The 26,176-nt window shown below is 37.1% G+C and overlaps 2 protein-coding genes across 15 annotated transcripts in view; one reads left to right on the top strand and one right to left on the bottom strand.

Moving 5' to 3' along the window:
- Positions 1-26,176, bottom strand: part of LOC5565513 (glycogenin-1) — a 159,209-nt gene that overhangs the window by 27,611 nt on the left and 105,422 nt on the right. The window lies entirely within an intron of this gene.
- On the top strand, positions 6,912-15,344 carry LOC5565512 (zinc finger protein 708). Its single transcript, XM_001649811.2, has 4 exons — positions 6,912-7,225; positions 7,298-7,989; positions 14,569-14,941; positions 15,006-15,344. The coding sequence occupies exons 1-4, from the start codon at positions 7,106-7,108 to the stop codon at positions 15,231-15,233; spliced, it is 1,413 nt and encodes a 470-aa protein (XP_001649861.2). The 5' UTR covers positions 6,912-7,105; the 3' UTR covers positions 15,234-15,344.

Below are 26,176 nucleotides of genomic sequence, written 5' to 3'. Positions count from 1 at the left end.
GTTAGTACAAAGACAACGCTTTCGAAAACTATTTTTTAGACGGTTTAAGTAAATTTAGAAGTACAAATGTTTCATTCATTTGTTTTGCAAGGCTTCACACTAGTTTTTTTTTAATTCCTTCATTAGTATCGTTTCAAAGATTAAATTCATTCGTTATACCTAGGTGTTCTGTATTATGAGGCAACACTATCATCCTAATTTGGTAAAACAAATTTAAGATTTTATAAACATTTTGTAAACAACATATTACATTTCATTTGCCGTAGCAGTCAAGATTTTTTACAGGTGATTTGATCTCACCTGCTTATAAAAGAAGAAAAAAAAACACGTTTTCAATTTACTTAACCTAACTTAATCTAGACATATAAAGCATTAATCGTGGCAATAGAAGATTCTAACGATTTTTGCTTGAAATTATTAATTATTTTATTTGACATTTGTTCCAGTGTTTTAACATTGGATATTCTATGTAACTCATTGGTACTATACCAGGAAGGAAGTTTCAGAATCATTTTCCAAATTTTATTTTGAATTCTCTGCAGAGCTTTCTTCCTGGTATTACAACAGCTAGTCAATATTGGCACAGCATACAACATGGCTGGCCTGAAAATTTGTTTGAATATCAAAAGCTTGTTCTTAAGACAAAGTTTTGATTTTCTATTAATAAGGGGATAGAAACATTTTACCAGATAGCAGGGGGCCCAGATAGCCGTAGCGGTAAACGCGCAGCTATTCAGCAAGACCAAGCTGAGGGTCGTGGGTTCGAATCCCATCGGTCGAGGATCTTTTCGGGTTGGAAATTTTCTCGACTTCCCAGGGCATAGAGTATCTTCGTACCTGCCACACGATATACACATGCAAAAATGGTCATTGTCATAGTAAGCTCTCAGTTAATAACTGTGGAAGGGCTCATAAGAACACTAAGCTGAGAAGCAGGCTCTGTCCCAGTGGGGACATAACACCAGAAAGTAGAAGAAGAGAAACATTTTACATATTTGTTACATTTATCTTGAATGCCCTCAATGTGATTTTTGAAAGTTAAATTCTTATCTAACATGAGCCCTAGATACTTAACTTCATCTGACCAATTTATTGTAACCCCTGTCAATGTGATAACATGTCTACTTGAAGGTTTCAAATAACGAGCTTTTTTGTTTATGTGTAGTTGAGGAACACCAGCTCTTGAAGGAAGTCTTTCAGATCTGGATTTATGATAATTAACCTGAAGTGTACGATTTGACAGATAACTTTGAATTATTCTAACAATGTATGTTGGAAAATTTAAGTTTTTTAATTTGACGATCAAACTTTCATGCCAAACACTGTCGAATGCTTTTTCTATGTCTAGAAGAGCAAGACCAGTAGAATAGCCTTCAGATTTGTTGGAACGGATCAAATTTGTTACACGTAAAAGTTGATGAGTGGTCGAATGTCCATGGTGGAATCCGAACTGTTCATTGGCAAAAATTGAATTTTCGTTGATGTGGACCATCATTCTGTTCAAAATTACCTTTTCAAAGAGTTTACTGATGGAGGAAAGCAAATTGATTGGACGATAGCTAGAAGCTTATGCAGGAATTTTGGCTGTTTCGAACAACCTTAGCATTTTTACGTTTGTCAGGAAAATATGCTAATTGGGTCCTAAAATGTTTAATGAATTCTCGTTTTTATTCAATAATACGAAAGAGCATGTTCTTGCAACTACTTTAGCAAGTTTTCCCGCTCAAATAACGGCTATATCATTTTTTAACTTCAATTTTAAAAATGGTTCCAAATATCAACCTTGACACTTGTGATCTTGTTTGACATTCACTTTTTCGACAAAAATGCCACAGGGCATATAGTTTTAACACTGGGGTTGTTCCTATCTGACATTTCGGAAGGGACACGGAAAACAAAATATACCCAAAATTCGAGTTTAAACCAAGGGGTGTGACAAAATCTCAAAAATCATAAAAAAATGTTTTTTGTACTTAAACCAATGAAAATCATTTAAAAATTGAGTAAACATGTGTTTCTGCCCTAAACTGAAGCGTTTGGTAATAAAATTGAGACAGGGCTTTAGGACCCTATTGAAAACATTTGTTAAACATATCAACTAAGAATGATAAGCTACTTTCTTGAAGTTTCTTGATGAGGATGTAGAAAATTCCATTATCGCCAGGAGCTTTCATATTTTTTTAATTTATATAACTTATATTTCTCTCTTCTTTCCAAATAAGTCTCCCAGGAATTTTCGAAAACGTTCTCTTGATTGAAAATATTTTCGAAGTCCTGAGTAACTTGATTTTCAATTGGACTAGAAAGTCCTAGATTCAAATTGTGCGCACTTTCAAACTGCATAGCAAGTTTTTGAGCTTTTTCGCAATTAGTTAGTAATAATTTGTTTTCCTCTTTCAATGCTGGTATTGGCTTATGAGGTTTTTTCAAAATTTTAGATAATTTCCTAAAGGGCTTAGAACCAGGGTCCAATTGAGAAATTTTATTTCCAAATTTTTGTTTCCTTATTGTGAAAAACGTTTCTTGATTTTTTTCTGCAAATCCTGCCAAATAATTTTCATAGCTAAATTGCGAGTGCGTTGAAATTGCCTTCTCCTCACGTTTTTAAGACGGGTCAAGAGTTTAATCTGTAAATAGGCTTTGATATTGGGAACCTTCCTCGATGCAAAAGTTTCGAAAGTTCTTGTATTATTTATTCAAAAATAGCGCCGGCCACGTCCTAACGATAATCGGAGAGAGGTAGGACTGTTAAATTCACTTTCGTTAAACAAGACTTGCCAGGTGAGATGTAAAAAACGAAACCAATTGCCTTTCGATAAAGACTACTTCTCATTGGTTGTTTTGACAAAGCCTTTTAGGCCTACTCAAATTTAATAGTAGAATTTAATGTTAAGTGAGGGTTCACGTGTTTTTGCAAAGTTTGAATAAATAAAGATACTTTAATTGAGTAATAGGGTGTCAATGCTAGTAATGGACCCCTTAGTAGCTGAAATTCATTCTCGACGACTTTCCGCAATTACATCTCAGGCCGATATACGTTTTGTGGAGTCTAATAACAAGTTCAATGTCGTTGCTTCACAGTACACCCATGCAACATACAAAATCATACGATTTTCCCAGAGAAATATACATTTGGAAAACTGTTGTCCGAATGCCTATTATCGACCCTCCCGGGGTCCATAATAGGATTGTTTACAAATTTGACGTTGCGTATTATGGACCCTCCATTTGATTCCCATGTAATCCGGCTCGCTGCCGACGAGCCTATTATGGACCCACCTGGAAATGCGTATTATGGACCCACCTGGAAATGCGTATTATGGACCCTCTTGTGTGGTTTCATTTACAAAACTGTTCAAATATCTGTATTTATGCGCCTCAAATCAAATATTTTGCCTGAAACTGCTGACTAACAATGCAATCGAAGTTCCTCCGGTGGATTTTCATAGGAATAAGGTTGCTCTGAGTGCTAATTTGAGAAACGGGTTCATTAACGACTTAAAAAAAATTAAGATTGTGAAAAGCGTGAAAAAATAATTTAAAACAGGAGGCCTTGAATAAAGTCGTGAAAAAATATCTGAAATTCTTCTAAATGTATCTATTGAATTTTTGGAAAAATCTGATGGAATCACAGAAATGGGAGAAATGATTCCGCGTCATTTGGCCGAATTCCGTTTGTCCAAACGCCATTTGGCCAAAAGTCGTCCGAAATTGAAAACAATAATGAACTACAGTTAGCATACATTTCTAACGAATTTCAAAGAACAGTTTGTTCTTTAAAAAGGATAAAAACAATAATAATTCCCAAACGAATTCCAATCATCTAGGTTTTTCTGCAATATGGATGCTGTAAAACGATTTTTTCTAGGAAAGTAACGAAAAATTACTTAAAGGAAATTATTTCTTTGGGCATAGGATCCATCCGTACATTGTCTTTATTACACTGGTTTTAGTTTGCAGTAAAAATAGTGGCCCAATGTCATGTTCCTTTGATAAACTTAGCAGTTTGTTGTGGAGTTGCTCAGTATGATTTGCAAGATTTCTGTTAATTGTAAATTCTGAAAGAAATCTACAAGGAAAGCTTATGGAACTTCTGCATAAATAAATCTCTAAAAGAATACTGATGACATTGTTGAAGAAATTATTTGAAATATAGGAAGAAAAACATCCAAAGGGATATGAACTGGGGTACCCAGGAGGAATTCTTCAGGAATATGTGAAACTATGTATCCCTTATCAAATGTTTTGTCGTATTCTTGAAAGAAGTCTTGGTTGATTTCATTTTAAAATACATTAAAAGAGCCATAACAAGAATTTTTGGCAGATTTCTCGTAAGATACGTACATAAAACCCTCGAATGATATCTGTTGATTGTTTGGTGCACTTCAAAAATTCTCCATGAAATTTATCATGACTGAATTATGTTCTAAATATCAATGCTTGAGAAAATGTTAGGGAAATTCAAACACATGTATTATTTCCGAAGTGATTTTTTTTTCATCAACCAAGGAGAGGAGAAACTCCGAGAACTATGAACATCGCAGATGTCTGAGTGTTAGTTGGATTCCCAAAAAATATTGTTTTAGGTACATATGAATAATGAAGAATCCTAAAAGCACACGCGGTGTTTTTCATAATCCATAAATCCATCTCTATCTTATATAGACACGCGCTCAGAGCGAATGCGATTTGTTCAGTGTTGAGACTTTCCTGGAATCGGCTTACTCCAAGATTATGTCTTTCAGGGTAGAGTAAATTGTGTGTAAATCAGAGTGCTTCTAAAATATAGTGCAATAGGATCGTTAAAAAACGACAAAAATTTCACCAAAAGTGTTTCTGAAGACTTCAACGTAGTGTGTGATAGAACTTATGGAACAGTTTCTTAAGACTTTTATTTTAAAGTGTCCTCCTGATACTTTTTTTTCAATTTTTCTCCGAAATTCTGTTTTTTTTTTAATAAATTTCAGTGCAACTGAACTTTAAACTGTCTCTAAAAATAACTTTAAAACCAAAATCTCAAACATTTCATAAAAGATTCAAAAACATTTAGCAGAGAAATGCTTGGAAATAAGTTATAATTTTATAGGGATTTGATACCAGATTCAAGACTTGACCGGCTGTATTCTTATAATAAAGCCGCATCTGCGTCCGTATGAATCTTTGTGACAAACTCTGGACTTCTCCAGAAATATATGAGAACAGCTTGCACACTGCTTTGATTCATTTTCTCAGCTAAATTGTTTGAAACTTTTCTTCAAGAAACACTTTAATACCACACATAATGTAGCCAAATAGAGATCAGTAGCTTTAAAAAAAAACTGCCAAGGTGAATCAAAAGAGCCAATAATAGGATCCGGCTCCATATTTAGAAGGATTACCCGAAGAAATTCATATACGGGAAAAAAAATCTGTGGTAAAAATAACTATTTTAGCTGACTACGCCCATTCTTAAAACTACCATGGAAATTCAGGCCAATTTACCATGTTTACGGTTCACCCCACCGCATTACTGGTACATTTGACAGAAATAATTTACAACAATTTGATTCCAACTACAGACATGGTAAAATCGAGCGCATTTCTGGTCTGCTGAAAATTGCCGGTGCGAGCGCTTAAGTTAACCCCCTAAAATGGTAGTTTCTATCGCACAATTTTTTTGCGTGTAGGAATTTTTGAAGGAATTCTTAAAGAAATTATTTGAAATATAGGAAGAAAAACATCCAAAGGGATATGAACTGGGGTACCCAGGAGGAATTCTTCAGGAATATGTGAAACTATGTATCCCTTATCAAATGTTTTGTCGTATTCTTGAAAGAAGTCTTGGTTGATTTCATTTTAAAATACATTAAAAGAGCCATAACAAGAATTTTTGGCAGATTTCTCGTAAGATACGTACATAAAACCCTCGAATGATATCTGTTGATTGTTTGGTGCACTTCAAAAATTCTCCATGAAATTTATCATGACTGAATTATGTTCTAAATATCAATGCTTGAGAAAATGTTAGGGAAATTCAAACACATGTATTATTTCCGAAGTGATTTTTTTTTCATCAACCAAGGAGAGGAGAAACTCCGAGAACTATGAACATCGCAGATGTCTGAGTGTTAGTTGGATTCCCAAAAAATATTGTTTTAGGTACATAACCTGGAAAACTTTAGCATTTCTGGAGACATTTTTGAACCCTTTGGGGCAATTATAGGAAGAATCGTTCAAAAATTGACTGAATGAATCTTCGGATAATCCACAGTTCAAAATTTTTGCTGTGGCTTCTGCGGGTTATAACGAACAAATTTTGAGGATGTAACTTAATATTTTTATAGTTTTTTTTCAGTATGGGCCATCATACTCTTCATATTTCGAAATAAACTCGGCGTACATAAAATACCGTAGCTACTACGAAAATCTCATCATTATTTGGAATTATATGTGTTAAATACTTTTATGCATGCAATTTTCGGTAGTGTCTTGATGTCCAAGCGCAAAGGGCCAAAATTACAATGCCAGTCGTAAAGATAGAAGCAAGGAAAAGGTAAGTAATGCATTGATAATACCAACAATCACCACCACATCCCTAGTAGCTTGGCTATCACTTCTACAAGCCAGAGTTTGTTTTGATCTCTCTACCCAACCATCGTCGCGATACATCTGCGCATGGGCCAAATCGCCATGTAGAATGTAGATGTACAAAAGAAATTTGCCACCTACAGGCGAGTAGCGCAAGTACAAGGTTACACATGAGAAATCAAACCAGGGCAAATAATATTTGATTAATTCTTTGTACAAATAATTATTTGCACATAAAACACTTGAAATAAATAGAACATTTGTTGAAACGATACAGATTTGTAATACATAAAATACCATCGTATTTTTTTTTTTTTGTTATGAACATTCATGATCTCTCAGAAGTCTGTGTTGAGAGCAGAATTTGCAACACTGATCAGATGCGACATTTGACAGGAAATCATATGTTTTTGCTTACATCGTTGAACAGTGTTGTTTTGTGAAGCTGTTGGCGCGAAGTGATAAGGTGATAACGTTCTAGTCGATCGACTTGGAATAATAATTATTGTTATTTGACGAATACACAAGTGATTGAACGATGTCTATCAACCAATATTCGACATCATGTCGTTTGTGCCTGCAGTGTAATACCACTTTCTACGAGATATTCAGCAACAAGAGCATAGAGGAAAAGATTCAAAAGGTTTTCAAGTTTCCCGTAAGTACTTAGCGTGTGGTTTGTAAGACTTCTCGAATAGATTCGATTAATCACGTTAACCTCCCTCACCAGGTGACAAATAACTACCGATTGCCGCATCTGATTTGCTTGACTTGCCACGAGACCCTAACTCGCTTCGATGAATTTGTCCAACTCGTCGGTGGCAATCAGGAGTACTTGAACCGACAATATGGCTTAAGCCAACCAGAAACAGTCCCAGTGGATGTAGTAACAATCGACAATCCGACAGTTCAAATCTCGCTGAAGCTTCCAGATGAACCAAATCCTGCCTCGGAGTGCGGTGAACCCACTGAAGGAGTCGATTCAGCAAAGCGAACGAAAAGAAAGAATAACCCTAGGAGCAAAGGGGACGAGCTGATCCGGCAACATATGGAGTTGTACTGCGACATCTGTGGCGAGAGTTCGGAACGGTTCGAGGATTACTCCACGCTTCTGAAGCACTTCAAAGTAGCGCACGAAACTCGGGGCTATGCCGTGTGCTGCGGTCGGAAGTTCAACCGCAAGGATAAGCTAATGGACCACATCACACTGCACATCAATCCGGATGCCTTCAAGTGTAACGACTGTGGCCACCGGAGCAAAAGTGCGTTGCTGCTGGACATCCACCGGAGGCAACACAGCAAAGCCGAACGCCGATACGTTTGCGACATGTGTGACAAGGTTTTCGTTACGAAGTCGCAGCTGTACAATCATTTGGCCAAACACGGTCTCAAACGGCACGTGTGCGATGTTTGTGGAAAAGCGTGAGTATGATAGGGCTGTTATAGTGACAAAATATCTTAAATAGAGTTAAAGACCTCATGCCGGAAAAAGAGACCTGTTAAGAACTAAAAAGTAGACCGAACAGGAACCTGTTTTCTTGGTTATTCTGATTATAGTTCTTATTAGGTCTTTCAGGGTGTCTACTCGTTTACCAAAACTAAATTCCCTGATATTTCCAGGTTTTTCCAGGTTTTACAAAAAAAAAAATCCAGGTTCAAGAAATACTATAAATTTATATATCCAAGGGCCGATTTCTTCACCCCTCACTTAGGTTAAAATTTAGTATAATCATATGGGTAAACGTGGTTTACGGCTTAAGCGAAGGTGAAGAAACGGCCCTAAAACAAAGTTTTATTCAAAAAAGTGTATTTGTCAATGATGATGTTTTCTATTTCGTTTGCACTGTGAACTGAACGGAACTCTCAAGTATATCAGTACCGTCGATGGGGGTGACAATGGGTCTAGGGGGTGAGATTGGGTCAAAACGGAAAAATATGATTTATGAACTATTTCAGCTAATAACGCTGATATTACTACAATTAATAATTCATATGTTAGGGAACATATTATTACACATAATTGATCACAATATACATTTTTAGAAATAGTAGTTTTTGTTTACTATATCAATAAACTTGTATGTTAAAACTAGATAAAATTTACAACAATAAATTTCTCCTGTGCAAAGTATCACGCATGTATTTTAACCTCTATCGTTATATTAGTAGAAGGTGGAAAGTCTTTTCATTACACTTCACACGTATTTTCCGGAATCTGTTGGATTGTTCCACAAAAAAAATATTTTTTCCGGTACGGTGTCTAAAACATTAAAAATAGGGGTGAGATTGGGTCAAGCAAGAACGATAGTAAATGAAATTGCAAGTCAACTTTTTGACATTTTACGGTGCCGGATGTTCTCTTTATCAATTAAGATGTGTTTGTTCTTTCTAAATACAGCATCTCAAAAACATCCAACAAGTCTGCTTGAGGATTCCAACACATTTTGACAACTTCTCAAACCAGCAACTGTGTTTCGTGCGAAGCAACATCGTAATTTTTTTCAAATGGGTTGTTTTTTTTCTGGAATTTAATTATTTATTAGTGTTTTCATATTATAAAAACATCTAACGAAAGTACAAATGTGTTGGATCGCTGAAATACCAGGATTACGACGTCAACATCTGCCTGAAATGTATTGATCGTGGAATGTCGCACCGAAATTTACCTATTTGCGAAGAATTAACATCAATATTTTCCAGCTGTGAATGATTTTGTAATCATATTCTCAAAAACAAGTTATTTCAATTACAGTGACCCAATGTCACCCCCTCTATGGGGTGAGATTGGGTCATTTTTCATTCACTTGTGGTGCCGCTGTGAATAAAATTTTTTCTTTAATTTTTTAAACAGTTGTTAATGTACCATCAAAGTACATACACGCCAAATTTGAAGTTTATTGGAGTTAAATTGCGATAGTTATACAATAAATAAATCGTACATATCCCTTTTTGACCCATTCTCACCCCCAACGACGGTATGCTTTTTTTTTTTTTTTTTTTTTCTATCTTTATTAACGAGATTTTTAGCCCTGGGCTAGTTCATCTCGGGACCAACGGCTTTACTTCCCTTCCGAAGGAAGTCGTCACTGAAATTTTTAGTGACTATATCGGGGATGGGATTCGATCCCAGGTCCTCGGCGTGAGAGGCGTGTGTTCTAACCACTACACCAGGTCCGACCCGGACGGTATGCTTCTTCTTGAAAGTATTTCCAGTACAGATTATGTACCATTCATTTCCATTGGTCATTTGGATAACTAAGACAGCTTCATGGACGCAAAAGTAAAACTTTATTTGGATATGTGGCAATATTTTACAATAAATACTAAGTTTATCGATGTATTAGCAAGTAAGCAAGTAATATTTAAGTAGATATATACCCATCTAAATTAGTACAAATAATCCGTAAAACTTTTGGATCTCGATCCATTTTTTTTTTTTCGGATGATAGAAACACGAATTATCAAGCCCCTGGGTAATCGCGTTCGACTGTATAACATTTAACTGTGGCAATTTAAAAAAATGATGATTTGCATTTCCTTCGAAAAAGTTCTAAATTAATCATAAGTGTTACGAAGTTTTGAATTTAAAGTTGTTCAAATTCTAGGAAACTTACCGAAAATAGATTGTTTTGAAATCAAATATTTTCTAATAATTTTAAAAAATTGTGCATGAAGCTGGGCTGGTGGTGACTAAGTTTCTTGAAAATAGGAAATTTAGAAACCTCTTTCCAGAAAAAAGAGACTAAAAAGTAATCAAAACGAGACGAAACAGTAATCAAAAAACGAAACCTAACAGGAATTAGGATGAAATAGTTTGATCAGATCAGACATTTTTCTGAGAATTACTTAAACTTGTTTTTAAATTTCTCGTGACATTACGACGATATACCAACAAATCTGATATATGCCAGTAAAGGGCAAACATTCTTTGATGTATTATGACGACATTATTGATAGGGATTGATGAATATCGTTATTTGAGATTTTCACTCTCCAAGAATTTCCTAAGGAATTCCTCCAAAAAAATTGTTTTGGATATATCAAAATAGAACCAGGATTTTTTTCAAAAAATATCACCAACAATACCTCAGGGCTTCCATCAGAAATACCCATATATTATTTCAGATTTTTTTTAAAAAGCCCTTACTCTTCTAAGATTTTATCCGGTGATTCTCCAATCAGTTTTTCTAGACCATCCTCCAAGACTCCCGTTTAAAACATGTTATAATATTCAACCTAAAACTTCTCCAGATGTCTCCAAGGATTTCTCAGGATTTTCTACAAAATTGTTCTTCAGATTTTGTTTAGATTTTAACTGCACATTTCTCTGAAGATACATTTAGGAACTACTCCAGAGATTGCTCCTAAGATTTCTTCGGAAATTACTCCATTAATTCTAAGAGATTTCTCAAGGAAATTTTCAAAACTTTTTTCTCGAGCATTCTTCCAGTAGTTTGTTCAGAAAAATTCGTGACGTATTCCTAAAGCAAATTTAAGGGTACATTCTGTTACAGTTACTTATGTAATTTCTTAGGTCACCATTGATGAAAGAGGATTTTAAGCAAGACTCACTCTTGAAGAACTTTTAGAATTCTTGCTAAGATAATTGAAAAATATAAAAAAAATCATATCTCGCAGGATATTGTGGAGGAACTCCTGGAAAAACAGGACGAAATTTCTAAAAAAAATTTGTAGGAATAAGTAGTACTTCAATCGTAGGATCTCATAAAAAAAATGATGGTGTGCAACCTTATTGAACTTCACATTATTCCATGGGGATTTTTTGAGAAATTGATCGAAAAACGTTTGCATGAACTTCAAAATTCCTTGGATGAAATTCCTAGAAAAAAATCTAAAAAAACTTAATAATGAAACACAGGTCGAATTTAAGAAATTATTTGTAATGTTCTTAATAGATTCACTCGAATAACCCCTCGAGGAACTTTTGGAGCTATTCTTTGGAATAACCGTAAATGAAATCGCGTTGAAATTCTTGTCGGGTTTTATTGATAGAAATTCTGTGGGAAACTTTGGATATCTCTTAGATTAACGTCTGGGAAATTCGGGTGGAAAGTCAAATATCTGGAGGAAGTCCTAGGATAGACTTTGTTCAAAGTAATTCTGGATGAATTCCGGTAAGCATCCTATGAAAAATTGCTGAAGGAATTGGTAGAGGAATTTCTTGAAGAATTATTGATAAAATCTCTGGAGCAATCACAAGGGTAATTCCTGAAACTTTTCTCGAAGAATATGAGAAGAAATTTTTCATCTTAATTATCTGCAAGCAAGATAAGGGAAAAAAGACTTCAGAACTATTTTGCTTAAAATAGAGACTTCAGAAACCTTTTATCAAAAAAAAAAGCTTCTCAGAGACTTGCATAAAAATTGTATCTAAAAAGAAATCTGCTACCAGCCCTCGATATGTTAATCCTTTACTAAATAAATATAAAGACATTAAAACATCAATCAATGGTAATCTGATGAATTTTGATTCTTGAAAGGATCCTCACTGAACAGCTCATATAGTGTTTTGAGAGCGATTTTTTTCAATGAAGAGAGTTTTCTGGCAAATAATGTTAGCTCGGGGTTATGACGCAAAAATCCCTTGTCGTGAACATATTTTATCATGAATTACTTCCTCAAAATAATTTCCCTGATTGAGATCGAAATTCCCTGAGAATTCCAGGTTTTTTCCAGGTTGAATAAAATTCCATGATAATTCCAGGTTTTTCCAGGTAGTAGACACCCTGTCTTTGGTTCACAGATCGCATCACCAATAAGAACTCCTGATGAAATTCCTTGAAAAACTTCTGATGAAATCCCTGGACCTTATAAAACTCCTGATAAATCCCTAGAGGACTTCCTTATGATATCCCTGATGGAATTCCTCGAGGAACTCCTGATATAATCTTTAGAAGACTGCTGATAGAATCTCTTGAAGAATTCCAGGTTAAATCACAGAAGAAACTCTTGATGGAATCCCTGGAAGAACTCCTGATGAAATTCTCAGAAGAACTCTGATGAAAGCTCTATAGGTACTCCTGATAGAATCCCTATAGGAACTCCTGATGGAAACTGTGGAGGAATTCCTAAAGACATTCTTGACGGAACTACTGATAGAATCCCTTTAGGAACTCCTGATGAATTCCCTGGATAAATTTCTGATAAGAGTTCTGATGGAACTCCTGATAGAATTCCTAGAGGAACTACTTATGATAATCCTAAAAGAAATATTGATGAAATTTGTCGAGGAACTCCTGATGAAATCCCTAGAAGAACTCAGATGGAGGCCCTAAAGGTATTGTTGATAGAATCCCTAGAAAAACTCCTGATGGAATCCGGAGAAACTCTTGATGGAATTCTTGTAGGGAGTCCTAAAGATATTCTTGAAGAAAACTCCTGATGGACTCCTGATTAAATCCCTGGAGGAATTCCTGATAAGATTCCTGATGGAACTCCTGATAGAATCCCTAGAAGGAATCCTAATGGAATTGCTCGAGAAACTCCTGGTATAATCTCTAGAGGAACTCCTGATAGAATCTATTGAGGAATTCCAGGTGAAATCTTAGAAGGAATTCTCGATGGAATCCCTGGAGGATCTCCCGATGAAATCTCAGAAATCAGAAGAACTCTGATGGATTCCCTTAAGGTACCTTTGATTGAATCCCTGGACTCCTGATGAATCTTTGGAGGAATTCCTAAAAATATGTTTGAAGGAATTCCTGATGGAATCATTGGAGGAACTCCTGATGAAGATGGTATCCCTTCAAGAACTCCTGATGAAATGTTTGGAGAAATTCATGATAAGATTCCTGATGGAACTCCTGACAGAATCCCTAAAAAAACTCCTTATGATAATCCTAGAAGAATTATTGATGGGATTCCTTGAGGAACTCCTGATAGAATCTTTTGAGGAATTCCAGGTGAAATCTCAGAAGAAACTCCTGATGGAATCCCTGAAGAAATTCCTAATGGGATCATTGTACGAATTTCTGAAAATATTCTTGAAGGAACTCCTGATATAATCTTTCGAGGAATTCATGATAAGATTCCTGATGTAACTTCTGACAGAGTCCCTAAAAGAACTTATTATGATATTCCTAGAAGAAATATTGATGGAATTCCTCGAGGAAGTCCTGATATAATCTCTGGAGGAACTCCTGATAGAATCTCTTGAGGTGAAATCTCAAAATGAACTCTCGATGCAATCCCTGGAGGAACTCCTGATGAAATCCTTACAAGAACTCTGATGAAAACCCAAAAAGTACTCCTGATAAAATTCATATCTATATAGTTCCTATAGGAACTCCTGATGGAATCCCTAAAGGAATTCCTGATAGAAATTTTGGAGAAATTCCTAAAGATATTCTTGAAGGAACTTCTGATGAACTCCTGATGGAATTCCTTTAGGAACTCCTGATGAATTCTCTGGAGGAATTCCTTATAGGATTCCTGATGGAACTCATGATAGAATCCCTAGAGGATCGATCTCCTTATGATAATCCTAAAGGAAATATTGATGGAATTCCTCGAGGAATTCCTTAAAGAATCTTGAGAAATTCCAGGTTAAATCACAGAAAAATATTCTTGTTGAAATCCCTAGAAAAACTCTGATGAAAGCTCTAAAGTTACTCCTGATAAAATGCCTATGGGAACTCCCGTTGGAATCTCTGGAGTAACTCCTGATGGAATCTTTGGAGGAATTTCTGAAGATATTCTTGAAGGAACTCCTGATGGAATCATTGGAGGAACTCCTGTTGAAATCCCTGGAGAAATTCCTGATAAGGTTCCTGAGGGAACTCCTGATATAATCCCTACAGCAACTCCTTATGATATTCCTGTAGTAGATAAAGGTTTCGTAGTAAGTTAGAAGAACACGTGCGATCGAAGAAATATTAATGTAATTACTCGAGGAATTCCTGATATAATCTCTGGAGGATCTCCTGACCTGATAGCATTTTTGTCCTGATCATCTCCTTCAATTCAAATGTTCCCCTATAGGTTCGGCCACAAGTTCATTCTCGCCAGGCACCGAATAAAACACGACGAGCCCAGCAAATTCATCTGCGAGATTTGCGCCAAACCGCTGTCTTCGGCGTTCAATTTGAAACTGCACCTCCAGAACCACGACACGAAAACGGGTAACAAAGTGCAGTGCAGCTTCTGTGCCAAATGGTTCAACAATGCGGAAACTTTGCGATCGCACTTCAACGCACGACACAAGGATCAACGGGAACACCGGTGTGAACAGTGCGATAAGCTGTATCCCACGGGAAGTGCCCTGCTGGAGCACGTGCGAATGGTGCACCGGAAGCAGCCCAACCACTGCTGCCACCTGTGCGACAAGAGGTTTTTCAAGCAATCCGTTCTGAAGGTGCGTCGTATTTAAGGTCATTCGCGATCATCACTCTGACTATGATTTGCATGTTTGATTTTAGGAACACGTCAAGCGATCGCACAGTGGTCCGAACCCGAAGGCCCTGTTTCAGTGCGAGTTTTGCGACAAAGAGTACCTGCACAGCAACAACTATTTCTTCCACCGGAAGAAGGCCCATCCCGAGGAGTATGCACAGCTGCGGCGCGATAGGGAACAGCAGCGAGTGGGACTGGACGAAGGATCTACTCCGGGGGACTCAAGTACGCCGACGGATGTCGTTCATCAATAGATATCGTTACACATTCCTCATATAGTTTTCAAAACGTGTCACAATTGAAGAATTATTTTTAAAGTAAAAGATCCACTTTGAATTAAAAATGGTTGAGTTCAAATGAAAAAAGAAAAAATATGTTCAAAACTGTCTTTAATATCTATTTTAATTGGAATGGTGATCAAGGGCACTCCTGGGATTATTGGAAACACTTTTAAGTCATGTTTAAATAAATTCAAAATAGGCTTGTTTAAAAAGGTTCAAAGATCGTCTCCAGCAATAGTATTTACATAAAATTACGTCAATAAATTTCTAGGGGTCCATCTAAAAATCAGGCCTCTGCTTGAGACTTTCTTGAGATACATACATAACGAGTGCCGAGAATATGCCGATAATCAAATTCACCAGGGTTTTACTGAGGATTTTACCAGCAGGACTACCATCAGTGTACCAGTATCCGCTCATGCCCCTATTTCCGCTCACAAGTCAAGCGTGTGCTAGAATAAGGGCGTAAGTCGCATGATCGATTTCTCTTCATCGATCCTCTCTTCTGTGAAGAACAGTGACAATATACGGGGTCGTCCATAAATGACGTAGCTTTTTAGGGGGGAGGGGGTCTTCACGAATTTGTGACGAAGTGTGACGAGGGGGAGGGAGGGGTCCTAGCTAGTGGACGTAGCATTTTGAATCAAGTCCGTAAAAAGAAAGGCGCTAAAAAAATGGCATACAATTATTTTTTATGAAACTTCTTTTTTTTTACTTATAAACTTGGGTTATAAAATTATGATTAAGCTTCAAAACATTCATATGACAAGATTGAAAAAATATCTATGAAACTTTAGATTTTCTTGATAAATGCAATCAGGCAGAAGTTTTGAAGCTTTAAATAATTATGTGAATATTATAATATATTCGTGTCCAAATTAATAAATTTATAAATAAACAAAATAAGTTTAATGAATTGATTAAAAATCAATGCTCTAACTACTTGTAGTACATTTTTTTTGCCATTTGTTAACATGACATAAAGTCAGCCGTTTTAGTTTTATCCGTATTTTCTTTTGGGGCTTTATTTCTTCAAGAAAATAAAATATGCTCTTCTTGACAAATATTACATTTGAAGCAAAATATTTATTCCGTGAATTATGCCTTCAATGTTGCAGGAGATCCCCACCCAATCAACTCATCATTTGTTTTGATATATCAATGCTCTTGATGGAATAGCCTGAATATTAATGAGGATAATAGATTCGAGTGTTAACAAAATTGCTCTATCAATCAATTTTGGTAATTTGAAGAATTTTTATTATATAACGGTTTCATTATAGGTTGTGTAAGATTATTTCAGTATGGAAACGATAATGAAAATCAACTGAAATATTAATAGAGATTATTGTATTTGTATAATAATCGCTAAAATTTTCTAAACATTCCAAATATTTCAAGTGTAATCTTTTATGTATCTGGCCACTGTTTGCTAAAATGATTTAAAATTGGATAATATTAACGATGATTCATTTCAAATTAATATATTTTCATGATCATCTTAATTGAAATCTATGTCCTAACAACGAATAATTAAAAAAAAAAACAATCCTCTAATGTAACGAAATTTTTGTTCAATATATCATAAAATATATTGGACCCTAACTCGACAGTAACGAGCTTCATCAATCCAATCAATTTTTTTTTCACATTTTTTATAGTAAACTTGTTTTTTTATGGTAAGAACAGCAATAGTAATATAATTTAGTCTATAAGAAACTGGAAACCAAAACCAAGGAAAATGTTTATTTAAAACTTTTCTAAATTACTTTTGAGCGCTACTGTATATTCAACTGTTAGAATAGATTATCCTTTCATTTCAGTTAGTAATTAATATCAAACTTTGTATTGAACTTCTCAATTCGGGGGTCGGTCGAAATGCTACGTATTTTCCAGGGGGAGTACCAGCATTTGTGACGAAATGCTACGAGGGGGGAGGGGGGTGTAAAAAATCAGTGAAAAAATGCTACGTCATTTATGGACGGCCCCTGAGCGGAAATAGGAACACTTAGATGCAGTAACAAATGCAATTCAATATTTTTTTATGAAAGTTTTTCAAATTCTTTTTATTTTGCCCCTGATTACCTATACTTGGAGCTACATTGTGATATGAAAATAGTTTTGATCGATACAATAGTTATTTTATAATAAACATTTGAACACATAGCTTCCCTTAAATGAGCGGAATCTGGTACACTGATGGTACTAGTTATTTAACAATGAATCCATTCCGGAAGGATGGACTATAGATTTGGCTTTAAAGGTCCCTCTTTTGGATAATCTTTCTAAGATTTTTTTTTCAATAACTTTGACTGGAAATTTTTCCTTATTTTTTCAGCAAATATTCCAAATTTATTTCAGAGATTTCTTCAGGTATTGTCACAGTCAGGGCTATGAATGATAATTGATAGGCGTGAGTTCCACTGCCTTCGCTGACTGTAATATGCTTTGCCTGACTACTGTAGTGGGGCCCAGATAGCCGTAGCGGTAAACGCGCAGCTATTCAGCAAGACCGAGCTGAGGGTCGTGGCTTCGAATCCCACCGGTCGAGGATCTTTTCGGGTAGGTAATTTTCTCGACTTCCCAGGGCATAGAGTATCTTCGTACCTGCCACACGATATACGCATGCTAAAATGGTCATTGGCACAGTAAGTTCTCAGTTAATAACTGTGGAAGTGCTCATAAGAACACTAAGCTGAGAAGCAGGCTCTGTCCCAGTGGGGACGTTATGCCAGAAAGAAGAAGAAGACTACTGTAGTGTGAATGATTTTTCCCAACTCTGGTCACAGGAATTTCTCCGAGAATTTTTTGCAAAATCTTCAGAGGAAAAAAGAGTCCTTGTCCCAATTTTAGTACCAAACGCTTGAGTTCAAGTCGGAAACAATTTTTGAATGTTTTTTGTTGATTGGCGCTCAAAACACATTTTTTAAAGATTTTATTACACCACTTGGTTTGAACTCAAGTTTTGGGTGTATTTTGTTTTCCGTGTCCCTTTCGAAATGTCAGATAAGATCAACCCCAGTGTTAAAAAGTTGAACCCCTGTGGCGTTTAACGTGATCAAAAGCGTCAAGGTTCAAAGTTGATCAAATTTTCAAAGCTAAAGTTTAAATATGATGTTGTATATCCACTTCAATGTTGAATTATACCGGTTATTGATGAGACTGTTCGAAACAGTCGTTGGAAATCGAGGGGAATCTCAATGTATTCCATTCAGATCAAATGATGTTGCCAATGTTGTTGAAACACATACTTATGTTTACTATACATACCTTACGGGTAATAAACTATTGCCACTTATTGAATTGTTTCTTTAAACCTGAATTTTGAGCATTAGAAACCAGCAACTGTTTCACCGACAGGGACGGTGTAGTGTAGTGGTTAGAACACACGACTCTCACGCCGAGAACCTGGGATCGAGTCCCATCCCCGAGATAGTCACTAAAAAATTCAGTGGCGACTTTCTTCGGAAGGGAAGTGAAGCCGTTGGTCCCGAGATGAACTAGCCCAGGTCTAAAAATCTCGTTAATAAAGATAGAAAAAAAATGTGCCATCGACCGTTTAAGATGACCACTGTATCAAACGGTCCTGAACAGTTAGGAACTGAACGTTCAATATCGCCGTTATTTGAACATTGGCGTAGCTAGGATTTTTTTCTGGAGGGGGCCTAGGGGGGGCCTAGCATATACTTTTTTTACAGATGTGATGTCGGTCGTAATAATCACGATTTTCACAAATTTCGTAGTTTTAACAGATTTGTATTGATTTTATTTATTTGTTATTTCGTCCAATTGTGCAGCACATCAGTGATATTTGTAAATTTAAATTAACAAATTCATCCTTTTTGAAATCCAGTCAAAAATCTTTCAATAATTCTAACAAAAAATCATAAGTAATGTCCGAATCACACGATTAAACCATGTGCTTTGAAGAGATTCCTCTTTGAATACCCATGGGAATTTTCGTACTTTTCAAGAACTCCTCTACCAGTTTTCAGAATATCATTCCCAGACTTTCTGATCTCACTAGAAAAGTTCTCGAAGAATCTCTGTCGAAATGTTTTAAAAATCTCTTGAAGAATTCCGTCAGATATTGCATTAGAAATTCTTGTAATCATTTCTCCTGGAAGTACACATAAATTCCAATTGTTAGTTTAAAGTATCTTCCAGTTATTGATTTATAATTCGTTTAGGATATTCAGGAATTACTGAGGATTTCTCCAAAAAATAAAACAAAAAAATCTGGGTGTCTCATGAAAAATGTGTTCAAGACCACCAAGCAAGGATTCATTCCACGAATTCTTCAGAAAGTTCACCAACAGTTTGCTTTCAAAGTTATTGCTAAAGTTTCTCTGTAGGATTGTTTGAAAAAATCACAGCAAAAAATACCCAGACTTCCGGAAAAAAAATCTTCCAGGTGTTACTCTAAGGATTCCTCGTAGTATTCCATACAAATTTCATGAGCAATCAAAAATTCAATTGGAAAATGTTATTCATAGTTTCTCGGAACAGTTCTCCGTAGGTCTGCATTTTTTCACAAATAATTATTTTAAAGATTTCTCTAAAATCAAGGAGCAACATCCCGCATTCCTTCCAAACACTCTTGATTTTTTCATTTTTTTTTTTTTTCAAACATCGGACAAACAAATGTTTGAAGAATTCTAATATACTTATTAATTTCCTGACGGAATACATTCAACTGTTCTTCCAAAAACTTTTCCACGAAAATACTCAAAGATTTCCAGAGTAATTTGTTCAGGGATTTCTTAGAGAATTATATTATTGTTTCCCTAAAATTCTCCCCACAAAATTAACAGATATTCAGCTAAGTATTTTACAGGGATTATTTTCTTTAAACCGCACTAAAGATTCTTTTGGGAATTTTTCGAAGAATTTTTTTTTTTCAGGTTTACTAATATTTTGCAATTTTTCTGGAACATTCTAAAAAAAATCTCCAGAAGTTCCATCAGGTATTATTTAAATTCTAGAAAAATACTCCATTTTGTTTTTCGAATAGTGATCTCAGAATTCTACCATAAATAAAAATATATAAAAATATCCATATATATTATCCACTCTCTATTTTTTTGTTTCAAAAAGTACTCCATGAATTTCTCAATATTTTTAGGGATTGCTTAACAGACTCCTCTACGAATCACTCCATATCAGATTTCTAGAGAAACACATACAAAAAAGGTTTGCAAGAACTTTGTTGGTATTTTTTTTTAATAATTGCAGCTTAAATATAATTCAGAAAAAAAATCGTAGTCGTAAAATTCATGAATTGAACCGTAGAATTTTTGAAACTTGTTGACAATGTACCGCACAGAAAAGCTTGAGTGGTCCTTGTAGGATTTACTACAAAAAAACTTGTTCTTTTTTCCTCGTATATTTTTTAATAGAAAAAAATTGGTGTTAAAACGGATGGAAGTTTTACTGAAAGTATTTATAACTTTGATTATATTTTGTATGAACTCCAAAGTTCATGATACTATTTGGTAAGTATAATGATGTAGAAAGAATCCATTTTTCAACTTTTTTGAAGAATCGATAATAGGATTATTTTGTAATACAGTAGAAGTTTAACGCGAAAATATTGCCGGTATTTGTTAAAAATATTACCAATATATATTGTCCATTATTTTCTGTAATCTGTTAATCTGTAATTTTTCAAACTTCTATAATTTACCTTTTTAAGATTCCATCAGCATCTACTTTAGAAATTTCCCTCGAAATTTATCCTTCCTTGACTTCTGGCTTTCTAGAATTCTATCAGAAAGCGTCTAGAAATTCCACCCTCGTATCGCACAAATATTCAAAACAAGAATATCGATTCTGATAATAATTGGTAAAATTATTTCTAAAGAAGTGTGTAAAGGAAGATCAATACAAATTTCTTTATGAATATCTTAATAAATCCTTTCCCCCTTCCCAGTTATTTTGCTATATGTTTCTCTACAGCTTCGTTTACCACTGTGTTAATTTGGAAATTTTGGAAGCAAAAGTTTTCCTGAGATTTTTTAACAAATATCCTTTGGAGATTCGAAGGAGAGACATTTCCAAAACAAATTCTTTCCAATTCATGAATAAACCGGGGTTTTGATGCAAAATTTCTAGAAAAAAAACATAGAAGACATTTTGACGCAATTTGTGATGTATATTGGAAACGTTTCTTAAGCATTTCAAATGAACTTCGCGGAACAATTTGTAATAACATTTTTAGGAAAAATATTGAAAAAAATTGGGCTGCAAAATGGTGAGTCGACAATCAGGAAGGAGCGTCCAACACAGCTCTGGTCCTCACAAGTTCCTACCTCGCGCTTCCACGGGTCAAATGATGACAAAGACCGCCAGCTAAGGGTTGCGTACTTAGCTGGTAGTGCAGCCTGGGCACTGTTGTCCTTCTGACATCAGCTAGAGTGAGGAGGTGCGTTCTGAGCGTCTGTACACCAGGAGGTGCGGCTCAAACAGCGTCTGTTCTGGTATCCAGCGGCTGAGTACGAAACGCTGTATCACGTCAGCTACACCTAAGATGGCAGTCCCATCAACGTGATGTAGGTAGCGCGACCCCGGTAAGGTAGCATACCGAATTCATTATCCACCACGAAAAATGGAGAAAGAAGAAGAAACGAACGTTATTTTCGGCAACCGACCTGGCAACGAAATAAGGACTATGATTGGAAACTCGGTACCTGGAACGTCAGGACCTTAAATGAACCTGGACGAGTGAGCCTTTTGGCTCGTGAATTGCGAAAAGTTGGCGTGTGCGTGGCTGCTATTCAGGAAGTGCGTTGGCTAAGATCTGGAGAACGTGAATTCAGAGCGGTAGATCCCGTCGCTAACACCGCTTTCAAATACAACATCTATTACAGCGGTGGCGATAAAGCTGAACACGGAGTCGGTTTCATAGTGATCGGGAAGCAGATGAAGCGCGTTATTAGGTGGAGGCCGATCAACGAGCGGATCTGCGTATTGAGGATTCGGGGCAAGTTCTTCAACTACAGCCTGATCAACGTATATGCACCGACTAACGACAAACCCGATGACGTGAAGGATGCGTTTTACGAATGTCTAGACAAGACCTATGGAGAATGCCCAAAACACGACGTGAAAATTGTCATCGGCGACGCTAATGCGCAGGTCGGAAAAGAGGACTTCTTCCGCCCTATCATTGGTAAAGAGAGCCTTCACTCTGTTACCAACGACAACGGCCTACGTTTAGTGAACTTTGCTGCCACCAGGGGGATGGCCATCAGTAGCACTTACTTTGCACGCAAGGATATCCGCAAGCACACCTGGCAACACCCAAATGGCGAACTTTGCAACCAAATCGACCATGTTCTGGTAGACGGCCGACATTTTTCCGACGTCATCGATGTTAGAACTTTCAGGGGTCCTAATATCGACTCAGACCACTATCTCGTTGTAAGCAAAATTCGAGCGCGATTATCAACCGTCTCGAGTTCTAGAAATCGACAATCGTTGCGTTTCAATATCCAACGCCTGTCAGCAGATGGTGTAGCAGCGGACTACCATCAAAAGCTCGACGAGCGGATTAGCGAAATCGACGAAAGCGTCAACCTCAGCGATCTGTGGGAGTCAGTCCACGGAGCAGTGAGCACAGTAGCGCGAGAAGTGGTAGGTACTGCTCAACGAAGACCAAGGAACGGTTGGTTCGACGAGGAGTGCCAGAGAATGACGAACGAGAAGAACATGGCTAGAAGCCGGATGCTGGTGTCTGGTACCCGTCAGAGCAGAGAGCGGTACAAGGAAGCAAGGGCAGCCGAAAAACGGATCCATCGCAGAAAGAAAAAGGAGCATGAAGAGGCAGTAATTGCTCAGGCGCAAGAAGCTATGGAAGAGAACAACATGCGACGGTTCTACGAGTCCGTAAATGGTGTGCGGAGAAAAACAGCGCCGTCTCCCGCCATGTGCAACGACCGCGAAGGAAACTTGCTGACGGATAAGACAATGGTGGCCGCCAGGTGGAAAGAGTACTTTGAGTCATTGTTGAATGGAAATAATGGAAGTGGATCTGGTAGCAGAATTCAAATCGATGACGATGGACAGGCTGTGGAACCTCCAACGCTAGATGAGGTAAAAAAAGCTATCAATGGGCTGAAGAACAACAAGGCTGCTGGGAAGGACGAGCTCCCGGCCGAACTTCTCAAACACGGAAGCGAGCAGCTGCACGAACTCCTTCACCGTATCATATCGAGGATATGGGAGGAAGAACAAATGCCTACTAGTTGGTTGGAAGGTCTCATTTCCCCTTTGTACAAGAAAGGGCATCGACTGGAGTGCGCCAATTACCGAGGGATAACACTCCTTAATTCGGCGTACAAAATCATGTCTGGAGTTCTGTTCAACAGATTGAGACCGTATGAGGAGTCCTTTGTCGGCGAATACCAAGCTGGTTTTCGAGAGGGCCGATCAACGACGGATCAAATGTTTACCCTGCGTCAAATCCTAGATAAATTCCGGGAGTACAACTTGCAGACTCATCATCTGTTTGTAGATTTCAAAGCAGCGTACGATTCAGTGAAGAGAAACGAGTTGTGGCAAATTATGTCCGAACATGGCTTTCCGGCGAAGCTGATTAGACTGATTCGTGCAACGCTTGATGGATCAAAATCAAGTGTGCGGGTGGTGGACGAGATTTCATCATCGTTCGTAACCTTAGATGGATTGAAACAGGGTGACGCTCTTTCTAACTTGCTGTTTAACATAGCGCTCGAAGGTGCTATCAGGAGAGCCGGTGTGCAGAGAAGCGGTACCATTATCACACGTTCTCATATGCTCCTTGGCTTCGCGGACGATATCGACATCATCGGGATTGACCGTCGGGCAGTGGAAGAGGTGTTTGTGCCTTTCAAGAGGGAGACAGCGAGAATCGGGCTCACGATCAACACCACAAAAACGAAGTACATGATAGCTGGTGGTCAACGTGGGTCCGGACGTGTTAGTGGTAGCGAAATGGTGCTAGGTGGTGATAAGTTTGAAGTGGTGGAAGAATTTGTGTATCTTGGAACACTAGTGACATGCGATAATGATGTTACCCGCGAGGTGAAAAGACGTATTGCAGCTGCGAGTCGGGCTTTCTACGGGCTCCGTAACCAGCTGAAGTCCCGTAGCCTGCAAACGAAAACAAAACTCGCGTTATACAAGACACTGATCCTTCCGGTTGTCCTTTATGGCCATGAATCATGGACATTGAAGGAAGTCGACCGGAGAGCTTTCGGGGTGTTTGAACGTAAAGTGCTGCGAACAATACTCGGCGGTAAACTAGAAAACGGCATCTGGCGGCGTCGCATGAATCACGAGTTGTACCAAGTGTATAAAGAGGTGGATATTGTCAAGCGCATAAAACACGGCAGGCTGCGTTGGGCTGGTCACGTTGCCCGTATGCCGGAAGAACGACAAGCAAAGATAATATTCAACAGAGAACCCGGACGAGGCCGCCGACTTCGTGGTAGGCCGCGCACACGATGGCTTTTTGCGGTTGAGGAGGACTTAAGGGCACTTAACGTTCAGGGCGACTGGAAGCGATTGGCCCAGGACCGAGCCCAGTGGAGAAGACTCATCCATTCGGCGCAGATTCATCGTAGCGAATTGTAGCCCATCAAGTATCAAGTAAGTATTGAAAAAAAATCAACTTGCTTATAAAAAAGAGACAAAGAATGAATGGATGTCCACCAGGAGGAAATCGCTTTGGAAGTATGAACAAGTCCCGCAATATTATTTGATTATCCTCCAAGGGATTTGCGAAAAATTCTCAACCCATCCTTCTCAAATTCTATAAAAAATATCGTTTTTTTTTTTTTGAAAAACTTCGCCTCAACTCTGTTGGAAAATAATCAAATAATTTATGAAATAATAAGTTTTCTTGAAAATATATAGTTTAAGCAATAAATTTATTCATGTGAAAATGTTCAAAATATCGAACAAAAATCAAAAAGAAAATTTATTGTTGGAATAAATCGACCATAGTCGATTTGATTACATTTTTTCAGCCATTCATGCCATGCCGATTCCTTGAAAGTTAAGCATTATTTTTCGACAAAAATTCCTGCTATGTGTTGTCTAAAAAATTCCTTCAGTAATTTTGTCTATTTTTTTCATTTTCTTTCGGACATTAGGGAGCCGGACCCAATTCTTGGCACTTTTGATTCACTTCGACAGTGGTTTTTTTGGAAGCTACAAAGCTCATATTTGGCCACAATATGCGTCGTACTGAGGTGCTCCTTATTGCAAAATATCAGGCAATTCGGCCGAGAAAAAACCCCCATGCCAAAGTGAATCATGGAAGTGCCCAAGTGGTTTTGCACCCTATACGACTTGAAGTTAATGTTTGGATTTCTTTCTTAATTTCTCATATTGAAAATCATTATCACCGGACGTCTTAATAAGGATATCCTTGAAAAACATGAGATACCAGAATGCAGTGAATATGTTGCTTTATGCTGAAACAGCATTATTTAGCATTAACAGCATTATTCAGAAAAAAAAAGAATTTTGGGAATCAAATTTCCAAAGTATTGACGCTATTTTGTACCGCGGTATTTTTTGCAACGGAAATGTCGAAAAACTGCGCTTATCGCATACAACAAAAAACTAGTTCTAACAGTCACCAATCCATCGACAGCCGGACGGTTGAGCTTTCGGTTGTCGCGCGATTCACCTAGGTCAAAACAGTCACGCTGATGCTGTGTAAGACAAGCGAGGTTTTCTCACTATAGTTGTACAACATGAAATAACGTAATAACTGAAGAGATTTTTGTGAATAAAAAGAGTCATCTACATTCATAAGATTTTGGAAGGGACGAATGACCTTTGCGTTAAAGTCCCTCCCAAACAACAAGAACAACAGAAGATTTTGCTTCATGTTATTTTTTTATTATCATCAAAAATTCTGGGGG

The sequence above is a fragment of the Aedes aegypti genome, chromosome 2, assembly GCF_002204515.2.
Source record: "Aedes aegypti strain LVP_AGWG chromosome 2, AaegL5.0 Primary Assembly, whole genome shotgun sequence".
Taxonomy (NCBI): domain Eukaryota; kingdom Metazoa; phylum Arthropoda; class Insecta; order Diptera; family Culicidae; genus Aedes; species Aedes aegypti.
Note: the sequence above shows the minus strand (reverse complement) of the source record. Positions and strands in the feature narration are given on the sequence as shown.

What these genes read in the sequence shown, in the direction of transcription:
- LOC5565512 (XM_001649811.2), top strand. Translation starts at nt 7,106, where the DNA reads ATGTCTATCAACCAATATTCGACATCATGTCGTTTGTGCCTGCAGTGT. An exon ending in TGCGATGTTTGTGGAAAAGC is followed by an intron (nt 7,990 to 14,568) that starts GTGAGTATGATA and finishes GTTCCCCTATAG; the next exon opens with GTTCGGCCACAAGTTCATTC. An exon ending in TCAAGCAATCCGTTCTGAAG is followed by an intron (nt 14,942 to 15,005) that starts GTGCGTCGTATT and finishes GTTTGATTTTAG; the next exon opens with GAACACGTCAAGCGATCGCA.